The sequence below is a fragment of the Pleuronectes platessa genome, chromosome 10 (genome assembly GCF_947347685.1).
Source record: "Pleuronectes platessa chromosome 10, fPlePla1.1, whole genome shotgun sequence".
NCBI classification, from domain to species: domain Eukaryota; kingdom Metazoa; phylum Chordata; class Actinopteri; order Pleuronectiformes; family Pleuronectidae; genus Pleuronectes; species Pleuronectes platessa.
In genome coordinates, this window is record NC_070635.1 from 10976225 (window position 1) to 10990670 (window position 14446).

At 42.1% G+C, this 14446-nt stretch overlaps 1 protein-coding gene and 1 non-coding gene across 2 annotated transcripts; both read left to right on the plus strand.

Annotated features, from left to right (window-relative positions):
- Positions 1–84: 84 nt before the first annotated feature.
- Positions 85–4843, plus strand: rps27.2 (ribosomal protein S27, isoform 2). The gene is made up of 4 exons (XM_053431824.1): positions 85–141; positions 1382–1490; positions 2729–2839; positions 3914–4843. Exons 1-4 carry the CDS (start codon positions 136–138, stop codon positions 3940–3942), a joined length of 255 nt encoding a protein of 84 aa, XP_053287799.1. The 5' UTR covers positions 85–135; the 3' UTR covers positions 3943–4843.
- LOC128450212 (small nucleolar RNA SNORA13) lies at positions 2476–2607 on the plus strand. The gene has a single exon (XR_008339977.1). It is a non-coding gene; the product is annotated as a small nucleolar RNA SNORA13 (small nucleolar RNA).
- Positions 4844–14446: the final 9603 nt, after the last annotated feature.

A 14446-nucleotide genomic window follows, 5' to 3' on the forward strand; every position in this document is an offset into this window, starting at 1 on the left:
TAATAATAATTTCAAATAAAAAAAATATATATATTTTATCTTCTTTCTCCCGGGTTTTGAGTCCTCCAACAGTTTCCGGGTCGTCACTTAGAAGTTCTTTCTGTACTTCCGGTGAGCGTCCACATCGCAGTAGTCATGCCTGTGAGTATCACCACGTGTTTCTATGTCGTTTTCAGACCGTATTAGGTGTTTTTGACGGAGATAAGTTAGTGTGATAGTAAAGTGTGTAATTTTGTGTTGATGTAGTGTTGATGGAAGTATATAAATATAAAGATGTGAAGACTTACAGACTAAATAGGGCGAAGCACGTGCAGAGCCCACGAGGCTCCCCGGATGCTCGCTCAGCTCCGGACTTAAAACCGACCAAAGGGAATTTAATACCGACATTAATGTTGATATAAGTGAAACCGGCCTTTCCGTTTTAGTTTGCAACGAACATCTTGTCCGGTTATTTAGTTTGAGCGATTGTTTCCGCGTTTCTCCTTCTCCACATTGGCCATTTTGTTTTTTTGACGTTAAAGTCAACTCTCTAAAATCTCTAATTTTATCCTCTGATACTCTGTGATTGCACTTAAATATATTGGTCTTCTAATTTTATAATTTGCATTCCTGTGGTCTTGCTTTTGGGTCTCTTACTTTGACTTTAAATCTTTATTATAATTCATTATATTAAGATGTAAGTTATTTTGTGCTCCTGAATGAGGGTTGTGCCTTTTTATATTCTTCTTTGAGCTGAGAATAAACAAAACATGTTGCAAATCAACTGTTACACAAGCATAAGATCTATTTATAATATAATTTCGTTAATTCTGAAGGAGACATGACTCGTACTATGGTTAATAGAGACACTAATAGAAAATTCCCTTCATATTCATGTTAACATGCTACAGAGCAACCTGAAATGGTTTAATCCACGAAAGCTATTAACGTTGCGTTTGCACGAAAATGGAGGACACTGGGTGGACAATCAGGAAACAAATGCATTTTAGAAGCATTCTGTGGACAATAGTTTGGTTTCTACTATTGTACCGTGAAACTAACTTAGTCTCCATTTCCAAAACCCATTTTTGTCTGTAGAATATCAAAACTTCTAAGCTAACAAACACACACACACTTGTATCTTCGCCTTTGTATTGCCCTCTCATTGTGCTATCATGAACAGGGTTACTAAAAAGGCGTACAGCAACTCTTGTGGTTGTGACAGACATTCATCATCACTGATCTATTTCTACACGATCGACCACAAGCACAAATAAAACAAACTCGTGTTGTCCGACTTCTCGGACCCAGTTTGTCAGGTGATAGTTTCAGGCTATCGACGAGATTTATACTTTGATGATTCTGTGATAACCAACCGATGCCATGTCTGATTTCCTTTCAGCTCGCAGAAGATCTCTTGAACCCCAGTCCCGAGTTGGAGAAGAGGAGACACAAGAAGAAACGTCTTGTGCAGAGTCCTAATTCATATTTTATGGATGTCAAATGTCCAGGTCAGTTTGTTTCCATGACATAATAGTCGTACAACAATGTCCCTAAACTAATGAAACAATAATTCCCTAGAACTAGAGTTGCAGGGAGTCAGACCATGTGGTCCTCAGTGATTAGTGGTCATCTTATCCTAATATATACTAGCACATCTACCTCAGACATCCAAGACAACAAGTCTATTTAAAGCGGAGCAAGGTTTTTCCTCAATTGTCCTGATGACATCACAAAGGCCTCTGCTACCACAGCCAGACATAGTTTCTCATTGACTACGTTCACATTGAAACAATAATCGAACTCTTGACCCTATTCTGAAGGAGACATGACTCTGACTATGGTTAATAGAAAATTCCCTTCATATTCCTGTTAACATGTTACAGAGCAACCTAAAAAGGTTTAATCCACGATTTTCTCTAAAATTGCCAAAGTCTCAACTCTTCATTATTTACACTCAAACCCAGGACATGTATCGTCAAGGATTTTGCAAATGCTTTGTCAATGTCGCAAAGAACTCAATAAGACGAATGAGAATAAGACGTATACATGACGACGTGTCTTATTCAGACTATGGGTTAATATCAGATTACTGGTATCCGTGTAAATGCGTCTATTGTTTAAGATCTTGCAAATCGTCTTGCACCCATCGACCTTTTGGAGAAAAGAAACAAACTCCTGTCTTTTTTTGCGTCAGTGCTTTAGTTTTCATCACGGAGTGACCTTGAACACATCCCTGGATTGTGTTTGTAGAAACATTTCGCAGCCGAAGCTAAATGAAGAGTCCTTGAGTTCAGTTTTTAAATCACATTTGAATCCAACTTCAGGTCACATGGTCTAGGTTATATAAAGGTTTAAAAATCTGCAGTATTATAAAAGGGTTGAATAATTGCCGTTGACAAACTCAAGAATAAGCTTGATTTGCTGCGTCGTTCAACTGGAAGACCTAATTTAAATCTAGTTTAAAGATATAAATCATCGTTGTCCTTGGTGCGTTGCCTTTATGTGTTGCCCTTTCATTATTCCCGTAGTGATCGGGGTGTCAAACAAGGCATACAGTGACACTTGTGGTTGTATGTGAAGTGAGCTTCCAGTGACTCCTTTAAACAAACAGCTGCAAGGACACTGAGTACATTCAGTTTGTTTAATTATGTAACAGCTCTGAAGTGTTGGGCTGCTTTTCTTTCTTTCTTCTATAGCAGCTTCAGGGCCTCAGTTAATGATTTGAGTGTTGATGTGCTGTTTTCAGGCTGCTACAAGATCACCACAGTGTTCAGCCACGCTCAGACTGTGGTGCTGTGCGTCGGCTGCTCCACGGTCCTCTGCCAGCCCACGGGAGGGAAAGCTCGTCTGACAGAAGGTACAGGGACACTGCTAAATCGCATGAATCGTAAATGTACATGTGACAATGAAAAACAGTTTCAGGGCTGTCACCTTTCACTTCAACGTGGCAGGGAAAGTTAATATTCAACCTGTGATGGCCTGTTGATTACAATATAATCTTCAGAAGCAGTTTGCCTTGTAATCCAGCAGAGGGCGCTCAGTGTCTGCTTGACCTAGTGCATGCCCTCTTGACCTATCAGTGAAGAGAGCTGTTAACATTACGTTGTTTCCGCACGAAAATGGAGGACACATGAGAAGCATTCTGGACACAGTTTGGTTTCTACTCTTATACCATGCAACTAACTTAGTCTAAACTATTTCCAAAACACATTTTCGTATGTAGAATATCAGAATCTCGAACATACACACACACACACTTGTATCTTCGCCTTTGTATTGCCCTGTCATTGCCCTATCATGAACAGGGTTACTAAAAAGGCGTACAGCAACTCTTGTGGTTGTGACAGAAATTCATCATCACTGATCCATTTCTACACGATCAACCACAAGCACAAATAAAACACAAACTCGCGTCGTCCGACTTCTCGGACGGAAAGCTTCATGAGTTTTATCAGCCTTATCTGTTAGATCCAGTTTAAAAAGCCTCCCTGTTTAAATAACTGCCTGTGAACTGTTAATCACCATCACGTCTCCTGAAATACACATCTGACAACACACACTCTGAATTACAACTTAATTAGGGACACGTCTACCAACTAAATCCACAACATCTATGTATGTAGAACACAAATCTCACTAACGAAAAAAGTCGAAGTCCACTCTTGATAATTTTTCAGTTCTTTTAGTTACATCTAATGAGCTTAACAGTTTAAGAAGTGATTATTCAACTTGACGTCCATTTTTGGTTGCTGTGCACATCATGTATGGTGCTGCTAAACTGTATTTAAAGCAAAATAACAGCAACTGAAAGTTTTAGGTCAGCTTTATTTTCTGTTCAAAACAAGACATTTGAGCCTTGTGAAATTCTATTGAGCGTTTTCAACATATTCAGACTTTTATGATTAATCAGCGTGTTGATTTTTCTCCTCAGGCTGTTCATTCAGGAGGAAACAGCACTAGTCGGACACCATTGAGGAGGAGTATGATGAAAACTTGCTGGACTTCAAGTATCACTGCCACGGAGCTGATGCAGCAATCAGGGAATGCAGAGCGGGAATACAAATCATTTCTATTGAGAGAAATGTCTGGTCTTGTTTTGACCGCATTACTACCATACATCCATTAAATCTTACCGCTTAATAAATTTAGGGTTGGTGATTTATTTGGATATAATAATCCTGCACGTTTGTCATCCATTTTTTTGTATTTATCTCTTGATGGCTCTTAAATTGTCTGGTGAAGATCAGGCCTCAAAGCTTCACTCTGCACAGCTGAATATCTGTGTGTTGGAGCTGGTAACAAATCCAGACACTCACACATTTATATCCCAGGTTATCACCACAGTGAAGTGAGCACTTCAGATAAAGAATGGTTTTTATCAGTGCCTGCTTCAAGGTCAGTGGTGAGGGTTCAGTGCAGGGCTCTCGGTCTGATCGAGGGTTGATTCAGGGAGAGGCAGCGCTGGCACTTCCTGTTTTTCCTGCTGCTTGTAGGGATAGGACACTACATGGCATCACAATGAACATCTACCATGGTTCTGAATTTCCATGTGCTTGTGAGCTTCCTGTGAAAATGATAATGCAGAATAACTTCTGGTGGAGTTTGGGTGGAAAAGTGGGAGTGGGAACATGTAGAAGAGTCACACTAGTTTAAAGATTTGTGACCCACAGTTTATTTTACCTTCAGCTTTTGTGTGAGGTTATGAGTGTGTTCGCTCTCTGATAGCAATGAGTTGTAAACTGAATAAAGACAAATCGGAAGAGGGAATGATTCAATGACAACTTTCTTGTTGCTATAGTGATATTTTGTGTTTTTGCGTACATATTTGACACAGCTTGCAAATAAAATAATGGGAAACTGATTCATTTCTAAATTGCCTCCTTGTAACTGAGTGATGCATACATAATAAAGTTTCAAAGGAATACAAGTTTGAGTATTTTCCTACAGTCACCACATTTATATTTAAATCTTATTTATAAAGCAGAAATAGTGAACATTTATTTTCCTTATGTTTGTACAATAAACCACATACAGTAAAAATACAACACCCTTTAAAATCGAAAATGGTTTACATACATGCATACATTCAGCTTGTACTGACACAGAAATAATTTATTGTTTCTAACTAATTATTTTCAGGTAAAATCTAAACATTTGTTTTGCATTGTATTCATGGTTCCCAGAGCTAAACACTGAACCTTGCAGGACTAAATGGACTGTATTTCTATAACCCTTTTCCAGTCTTATTGACCACTCAAAGCGCTTTACAGTACAAGCTGCATTCATCCATCCATGTACACATTCAAACAGCGCAGCAGCTTTAAAGGTTTGCACAACGTCTTACACAGATATGAGTTTGACTTCTAAAGAGACTTTGGTATCAAGCAGAGTAGTCAGGAAGTTGATAAATTAGTGTATAGACGCATATGTACGTGCATGCACATAGAATCCCACACACACACATATACACTGCACACACCCCTCGGTGAGTGAGGGTCACTTTGATGGATGCTACTCCTGAATGGCCGTGAGCGTTTAAAGCCTGGTGAACTGGTAGAACAATCAGTCATGTCACTTCTTCACAGCTTGAAATAAATCATTGCTGGCTCTATGATCATGTCCTGCATTAATTATTCTGACCATGTGGTTTAAATAGACGTGCTGGTAGTGTGTGTGGGTGTGTGTGTCGGCACCATGGGAGAAAGAACACTTACAAAGGAAAGACAGGAGTCACTGTGAAGGATTAGAGGCAGTTAAACTGCACCTCCTGTTGGTCAAACTCTCTTTTAACTGCAGCTGTACACCCCCGACTGCATGACAGATTTAGATGAGCACAGTTGAGTGCAATATCTCCATAAGGCTAAGTAATGCTCTTATGAAACCATATCTAAATTCTCTAGATTCATATCTGTATTTGGAGCCGAAGAAAATTGCACATTGCAAAATATCAGTCCTCTAAACATAGCAGATTTTTTCTTTACGAGATTCCACGAATTATACTCTGAGAAATCATTGATGATGTTCAGTGGATTCCTTCCATCCTTCCAACAAGTTTGGTGGTAATCCATCCAGTTGTTTTCATGTGTTACTGCTGAATAAAAAACTATAACCTCCTGGAGGTAATGAGTGGGTAAAGCTTACTGAATCATTTTCTGACGCAGTTGTTCTTGGTAGGAAACTCATTAAAGTGCCAAAATATTTGTTCAGCTACTTTAGGAAGGCAGTGAACGAAGTGATTGGAGGAAATGAGCTGAGGGGAGAAAACAGTGTGGCAGAGACAATGTAAACACCGGCTGCTGGAGGCGCAGAGCGGGGTTGAGCACACAGCTTTGGGTTGGCTAATTGAAGACTAGCTCCTAATGGAGGAGACGGATAATGTGTTAGGACTCCTCTCAGCAGTTTGCTCAGAGGAAGAGCCTGAGAATGTGTAAATATTTCACCATCAGCCAGATGCCACTCAGTTATTTTGGAAAGTGGGTTCTGTGCATGTTTACACGCAGGTGGTAAATGGATGATTCTCCCTGTCGGAAAATGTCTGCAGTAAGAAAAATGCATTTGATGAGTTTGCAGATCGGAATGCTTGGGTTTTATCAATATATAAAGGATCTGTTTTGAATGTACGGAGGCACAATACTGGCAATAGTTGCAAATATGTGCTGGAGTACATAATACAGGGCTGATAGAAATGTTCCAAGGTCACTTTACCTCCATCCATTCATTCATCCGTCCATTCTATTTGCTCTTCATTGTCTGTACACAACCCCCCCCCCCCCCCCCCCCCCCCCCAACACACACACACATAGCCACACATACACACAATCCAAAATAAATAATCAGTTTTATTAGATTTATCTACGAGGGATTCAAACACTTTCACATATTTGCACGTTGCGACTCTCTGTGTAATCATGCTTCCTTATTTAGTAATCGTATTAAGGACAATCATTGGCATAATGCATGATCCCTAACCTTAACCATCACAACTAATGGCCTGACTCAGCGAGCCCGTGCCCCATAGCACTCATTCAGAGAGCTTCTTTTCAAGCCCTATCTAACCTAACCCTAACCCAAACTTAATTCTGACCCTAAAAGAAATTCTTAAGTTACAAAAAGCTTTTTAAAAAAGGCAGGACTGACCAAAATATCCTCACTTGACCCAAATGTCCCCACTCTGCAAGGCCTATGGTCAAACTGGTCCTCACAAAGACATCTGTACAAGTAACCACACACACCAGGCAATTTACAGGCTCCAGTCCACCTGACCTACATTCCTCTGGAAAGTGAGAGAGCACCAGAGCCACACACACAGACAGACAACAAAATATCAGGGAGCATAGACAAGCAAATACCATTGTTATATGTGTAACACAATAATTGTTGCATCACAACATGCAATAGTTACCAAACTTCATTGTTCGCTGTCAAATGAGAAACTAATGAGAGACACCATGCACTTAATGCATTTTTTAAATCAACCTAAAGAATAATCAATAGAGTGATCAGTGCAGTAAACCACATCTAAATTAAATGAAAACCTCAACCCCCCTCACTGGGACCATTGGTGCCCCAGTGCAGTGTAGAATAACCACATATGAAACCTGTAGACAATTTGACACTGATTTCTTTCGTGTTACATCATGTGGCACAAAATCAATTTGACTTGAATTTTCCAATTTGATGCAAACACCAGTCTATTCCTGTTGGAATCACCCAATCATCAGCTTTCTCTAAGCTCATTAAAAGTAAACAGTCAGTGTGAAGGACACGCTGATTGCTAATCAACACTGTCACAAGAGTGCGAGTATGTGTGTGTGTGTGTGTGTGTGTGTGAGAGACTCCCCTTGCTTGGAATCCTCTCTAGCCCTTGTGAGGAAACTCCCGTCTTATGCAGACACAGATGGTTGCTAAGGAAACCAAGATCAGTTTTAAGGTTAGCAACTGGGGAGGGATGGATGGAGGTAGGGGGGGAGGTAGGGGGGGGAGGGGGGGTCAAAAGCACAGAGTTCAAAAGAATATGAAATTCTAATGTAATCCAGTCTGTGTGTGTTTGCGTGTGCGTGGGCACGTCTCAGCGTCTGTCTGTGAGTGGATACGTGTGGTGAGAGAGGGAAGGTGCAGCGCTGGCAGCAGGGAGCTATGAGAGAAAAGAGCAGAAGAAATTAAAGTGAATGATGAGAGGTGCTGTGCTGGTGAGGTACTGGGACTGAGGGCAGGGTTGAGACCAGATGGAGGAGGAGGAGGAGGAAGAGGAGGGATAGGAACAATGACGCTACAGGCTAATTTCAGCCTCTTCTCCTTGATTCCTGATGGGTTGGGGACAGAATTATAAGACAAACACCAGCTACTGGACTTACACAGATGCTTAATTTTGATAAAGTGATGTCAAGGTACGACTGTGGAGAAATACTAAGATGATAAATATACCTCATTTGTCTTGAACCACATACTCGACTTCCACCACTGCTGTCATGCTGCTGACCTCTCCAGAGCTCGAACTGGCTCTCCACACTCTCGTCCATGAGCCACAGGACACAACTTGGGACCTGCCTCATGCACAATGACCAAGCGCGTTGATTCACCGTTTGTTTAAAAAAAACGTATGAATTAAATGTATTTGTGGCCCTGTGTCCTGACTGTGAGCGTCACAAGCACAGTAGGTACGCGTAGCCGAGTTATGTCAGAGGAAGACCTGACAGGAGAGGAGTTAAATCACAACTCCCACGAGGCTTCATTAAGAATCCCAGCGTCTCTCTCTCCATCCCGATTCAACACCCTGAAAAATAGGTTAATTAACAACCTCTGCTCTCTTACTCCTGTGTCTCACACACACACAAACTAACACACACACACACACACACACGCGTCCCTTGTATGCAGCCTTAGGGGAGTGTGGGCGGCCGATGTTCCAATGGAGTTTATATTGTACTGGTAGGTTTCTGTGTTGATGGTGACATGTCTATGTCTTGGTGACACACACACACTCACACACACACACACACACACACACACACACACACACACACACACACACACACACACACACACACACACACACACTTGTTGTAATATCAGCTCTCCCTACATTGGAAATCTACACCCAGTCCACTTTTCTGCATAACTTTCTGTTTGGGGGCTCGGGCTAAGTCTCTAAAGTTGTCGCCACTGTGGTTCGGTGGGAAAAGCGGGTTGTCCACCAGTCAGCTTGAAGATGCCGAGCCCCAAATTGCCCCTGATGACCGTGAGTGATGTGTGATGGAGAAAGTGCTGCCCATAGATGTGTGTGAATGGGTGAATGGCAAAACTGTGCTGTAAATCATTTGAGTGGTCAGCAAGACGAGCAAAGCACAAAAGAAATACAGATTATAACTATGGGCAGAAAAGGTCTCTGGTTCGTCTCTGGTTCGACTCCACGGAGAAACAACAAAAAGACGAACCTGGATTGATCTGTCCAAAAATCCAAGAGGATTCTCCCTACCCTGTCTACTGCCCCTGAGCAAGGCACCTTACTCCCCAAACATCTGCTCCCCGTGCGCCGTACATGGTCGCTCACTGCTCTGTGTGCCCTGCACCAGATGGGTCAAAAGCAGAGGTTAAATTTCCCTACCTGCATGAGTGTGCCTCTGCATGTCTGTGCATGTGTTTGGGACAAATAAATGCATCTTAATCTTAATCTTAATTAATCAAAATAATAAATGACTGCAGGAAAGTTGAGGTGTGCCATGGATCTTAATGCCCAGGAAGCTGACTCCACACTAAAGCTTGAATGGATCAGGTGGACATTTAAGAACCTGTAATCTGATCCGTTTTACCAACACACACATTAAATGCATTGCTTCCATGACTGTGTATGTGTTATAGAGCCCAGTAATCCAATAAAGTCTCTAATGGACTTAACATAAGAAACATTAATATGAACGGAGAAGCCTGAAAGCGTATTACTATAAACTCTGTAGCCAAAGAGTGTGTGTGTGTGTGTGTGTGTGTGTGTGTGTGTGTGTGTGTGTGCAGCCCCTGTGAGGATGCACATGAAATGAAAATATCTACAGAGGAAGGAGGAGTTGGCAGAAAGTAAGTGAAGGATGATGATGTGCTTTCACCTCTCTTTGACTTAATGTAAAATTCGATGTAAGTGCTGAGGGAAAGAAAAAGTGCTGCAGTGAAGATTTGGAGAGTCTGGGCAGACCGACTCTGACTCAGCCCAATTTAGTTTTTAAAGTTGGGGCATCACCAGCGTTAGATGCTGAATTCCATTTATTTCTGTCTGACATCTTATCGGACATTAAAGGTTCAGTGTGTAGAGTCTAGTGACAACTAGAGGTGAAGTTGCATGTTCAGCTGAACACCCCTCACCTCCCCCTCCCCTTCCAAACGTGACAGAGAACCTCTGGTAGACTTCAGTTGTCACAAAAACTCAATGGTCTTTAGTTTGTCCAGTTTGGACGAAAAAAATGAAATCAAAGATGGATTCTGTCATTTAGGTAGTTGTTATCACACTGATGTTTGTTTTATTCCCTGATGAGTTTGGTTTTAGTTATTTGATACTACGTCATGATTGACAGCTGACACTGACTGATAGCTACACAGACTCCAAATGACGTCAGAAATGGTGGCACCTGCATGTGGGACCTTCTAGCTTCATTATGATACAAACAGAAGGAAATGGACACTTGTCATCCATCTTTATATACAGAGAATAAAGACATAACTATGAGGAAGTGTAAAGATGGGAGATTCTGAGGCCAGATGGAAAATGACACAATCAATAAAGACATGCAGTGACCAACCATTATTTCATGTATTTACACAGTATATCTGTGTGTGTGTGTGTGTGTGTGTGTGTGTGTTCAGTCTGCTCCTTTGGTGATGTGTTAAGTGTATTCACCGTGTGAATCTCAGTTATTTCTCCTTTAATCATCACCACGGCAACTCCACCATCACTATCTGACCAGCACACTCTGCTGCTTCCCTCCCCCCCACACCCCAACACCTCTACATGCACAGACCAATTCCAAAACACAAACAAGTGCACAACACATGCAGCCCTTGTGAATTAAGGTCTGCCTCTAATCTGTCACATAAAAATACACATGCACACGTGCACACACGTACATGTAAAGACCTGTTTGTGTTGGTGCACCTGTCACTCTGGTTGCCATGGGAACACCAGGACACAGGCATAAGAATTAGGAACTCTTCGATTTTTTCGTGGTGAGCTGTGATTGGTCGGGGTCTGAAGGCTTTTACTGTCATGTAACGGGAGTAAGAGAAACCAACCGAGTGTGATTGTGTACATGTATCACATGAGGAAGCTCCCAGCTCCCAACACAGCCCCAGTCAGACGTTAGTGGGGACGTGGTCGCGATGGGAACAGTCTCCCGCCGACAGAACCAGGTGACATCTCTGACGGTTGTCATGATGATGTGATTACAGTTGGCAGGTCAGAGCAAAGGATGGCGGAGCAGCAGGTGATTACGACAGCTACCCCCCCCCCCCTGCGCCTAGCGCCTTTCCTCTCACATAGACAGACGAACACAAACCTGAACAAAATAAGTACTCGAGTCATTCAAGCCAGTGCAGAGTTAGGATTCTGCTTTCAGGCGTAATGACTCCATCGTGCAGACAGAGCAGCAGAACACCTGGAGATCTGCAGAATCCCAGAAAAAGAACAAAACCACTGTTATGTTCTATGTTTCGTCTGAGTGCTTCTATCTAGAGACTTAATAATTAGACCCTGGAGTATTTCAGGTGTAAGGGTTTTTATTTAAGATAGAATGTAGAGGATTATAATTCAGGTTATAGAGTCACCTAAATAATGTTAGGATGAAGGGATGAACCTTTAGTCCGGAAGACTATTTTCATTAGCAGTTCCTTTGGGAGAATCTGAATATCTCATGAGGAACCACACAGAGGAGCCACCATGCCCTGCGGGTGAAGGCCTCCACCAACCAGTGCAGGTTTAGTCAACCGACACTTTTTTACCAGACTCATGAGGTCACAATGACCTTTAACCATTGAAACGTGATCAATTTGACTTTGCGGCCAATTGACAACCGGTCAAGTTTTAAGGAATTTCCCAAAGACAGACCTGAGATATCATGTTCCAAAGGACAAAAACGTCCATAGGCCGGAGTGAACTATTGTGGCAAATCTGAAAGAGTTCTTTGGAAGAGTATTGTGAGGTCACAAGGACCTAAACCTAACGGTTTTCTTGAGCTATGGGAGGGGCAGAGAGATGCACCAGCATATGTACGTCCAGACTGATACGCCAGGAACATAATGCTTCAGGCCACTGGCTGTTTCTGGTGCAGAGGCATGAAAGAGGAGGGAGAAAAATACATTTCTCATGAAGTTTGAACAGTGGAGGCAGAAAGTTTGCTGTGAAAGATTATCTTTATGATGTTGTTCTGAGGTAAAGAGATCAACTAGAACTGTCTGATGCTCCTGTTCAAAGCGAGCAGCGATCCATCAAATGGATGGCATTTATGTTCAGCCTCCTCTAATTCATTCATCGACACACACCTATGGCAAACAAGCTAGCACACAATTGAAAGCACTAATCAAAGTGTAATTATCAGCAAGATCTGGGGTTCAATGTCTTAATCAGCATGTGGACGGGAGCCCGGGATTGATCTGCCGACCTGGTGGTAAGTGGATAACTCCTACCACCCCCTGAGCCACGGCTACACACTTCACTTCACTTTGAAAAGCGATCAGCTGAGATGAAAGATTATATGTTTTGTAACAAATTGGATTAAAGCCTAGGAAAATGTAGGATTTGTTCGTTCCACACCTCATTTGCATTTATTAATGTGTAAATAAATGATTTCTGCTGTTTCACGTCATGGCTGTTTCTGTCTTTAACTTTTTAGTGTAATTAAATTTGTCGGGATAGAGGAGGAAAAAACCCATAATCTAATCTCCTCTGCGGTACGAGTTCAGCTGTCTGTGGGTCGTTTGCTATCCTCAGCACAAACAGCGCATCTGAAATGACTAAATGGTTGTCCTGAAAAATGGAAAGAGGCTGGGGGGGGAAGCAGAGAGAGAGAGAGGAGCAGAATGTTAAAAACCAGGCTACACAGACATTACCTTGGCCTTAAAATTCTACAACACAATCATCATCTGTGAGCGAGATGATGAAAGCCCCGAGGCAGTGGAGCCTGCCGGTAAATAACACTGATAACAAGCTCATCACATCGGGCTCGGTGCTGTGCCCTTGGCAGAGCGCTGCCTCAGGCTGTCTGGCTTTCACGCCTCTGTTTCTATGTTTTATTTTTCACCCTGGGCCAAACACACTCACACAACTCAACAACCCGGGGCCTGTGACGCTGGTTTCATGAAGAGGAAAAAAAGTAAAATAAAAATCAATCAATTTCCTCCATTAAGGAGATCGTGTGCATCATGCTCAAGTAAATTGACTCAGACCTGATAAGCCCTGGGAAGATTGGTGTGTCGTCGCCTCTGGAATGAGCAGTGGTGTGAACTAATGGGGAGGTGTTTCATTTAAATAGCTTTGAGCCCGACCACCGGCGGGACCGGAACATGTGGAAGGAACTTCTGTTTCAAGTATGATGAAACAGAAGTTCTTAAAAAATTTGAGGAAAACTATTGTTAGGAAGAATCCAGGTCCAGGAACTCCAAGTGGTTTATCAAATGTCAAAAAACATTGTGAATACAGACAAATCTACACACACGCTGCAGAAGTGTAGCAAAAATCACGTGGAAAACGACCGCAACACCTCTCTTATGTGAAAATGATGAAGTGTCTGTATTTCCAGCTCTTGAAGCAAGACAATTAGCCACTTGTACAAATATACAAACATACAGATACTTTTTATACGTTTACAAATCTGACAACACACTCTCGGATTCAGAATACACATTCGTATTCCAATTACAATCTGATAGCATGCACATGGATTGAGATAAAGTTACACAGCTCTCCAGACACACACAAATGATAAGGTCAACACTTTGGCCACTTAAGTTTGTGTGTTCTCCCTGTAGGTTTTCTCTTGGTACTGTACCTGTCCAGGGTGTGTACCCCAATGTCTCGCCAAATGTCAGCTGATACAGGCTCCAGCCCCCCCCCCCCCCCCCCCCGACGACCCTTAAAGGACAGGAGGGACAGATAATGAATGGATGGACTGTGACTCATCATTTCACACTGCACTATCAATAAAAGAAAAATCTTAGTTTGAGACATTTTGAAGAGCCACAGATAATGTGATTCAGCAAATAAATATCCTTTTTCCGGTGCCACTGGTAATCATCCAGTACTGGGACTAATCCACTGTCTGTTTCATTAACAAAGACCCAGCAAGTGAAGAATTGTTGACGTGAACAGAACAAAGAGTCAAGAGACAATAGAAAACTAACATCACACAGTTTTCCTGGCTGCTTATAAAGAACACTAATTTGTGCTAAAACTAAAACTTCTCTCCAAAGCCACTCAGCTGCTGCGGTA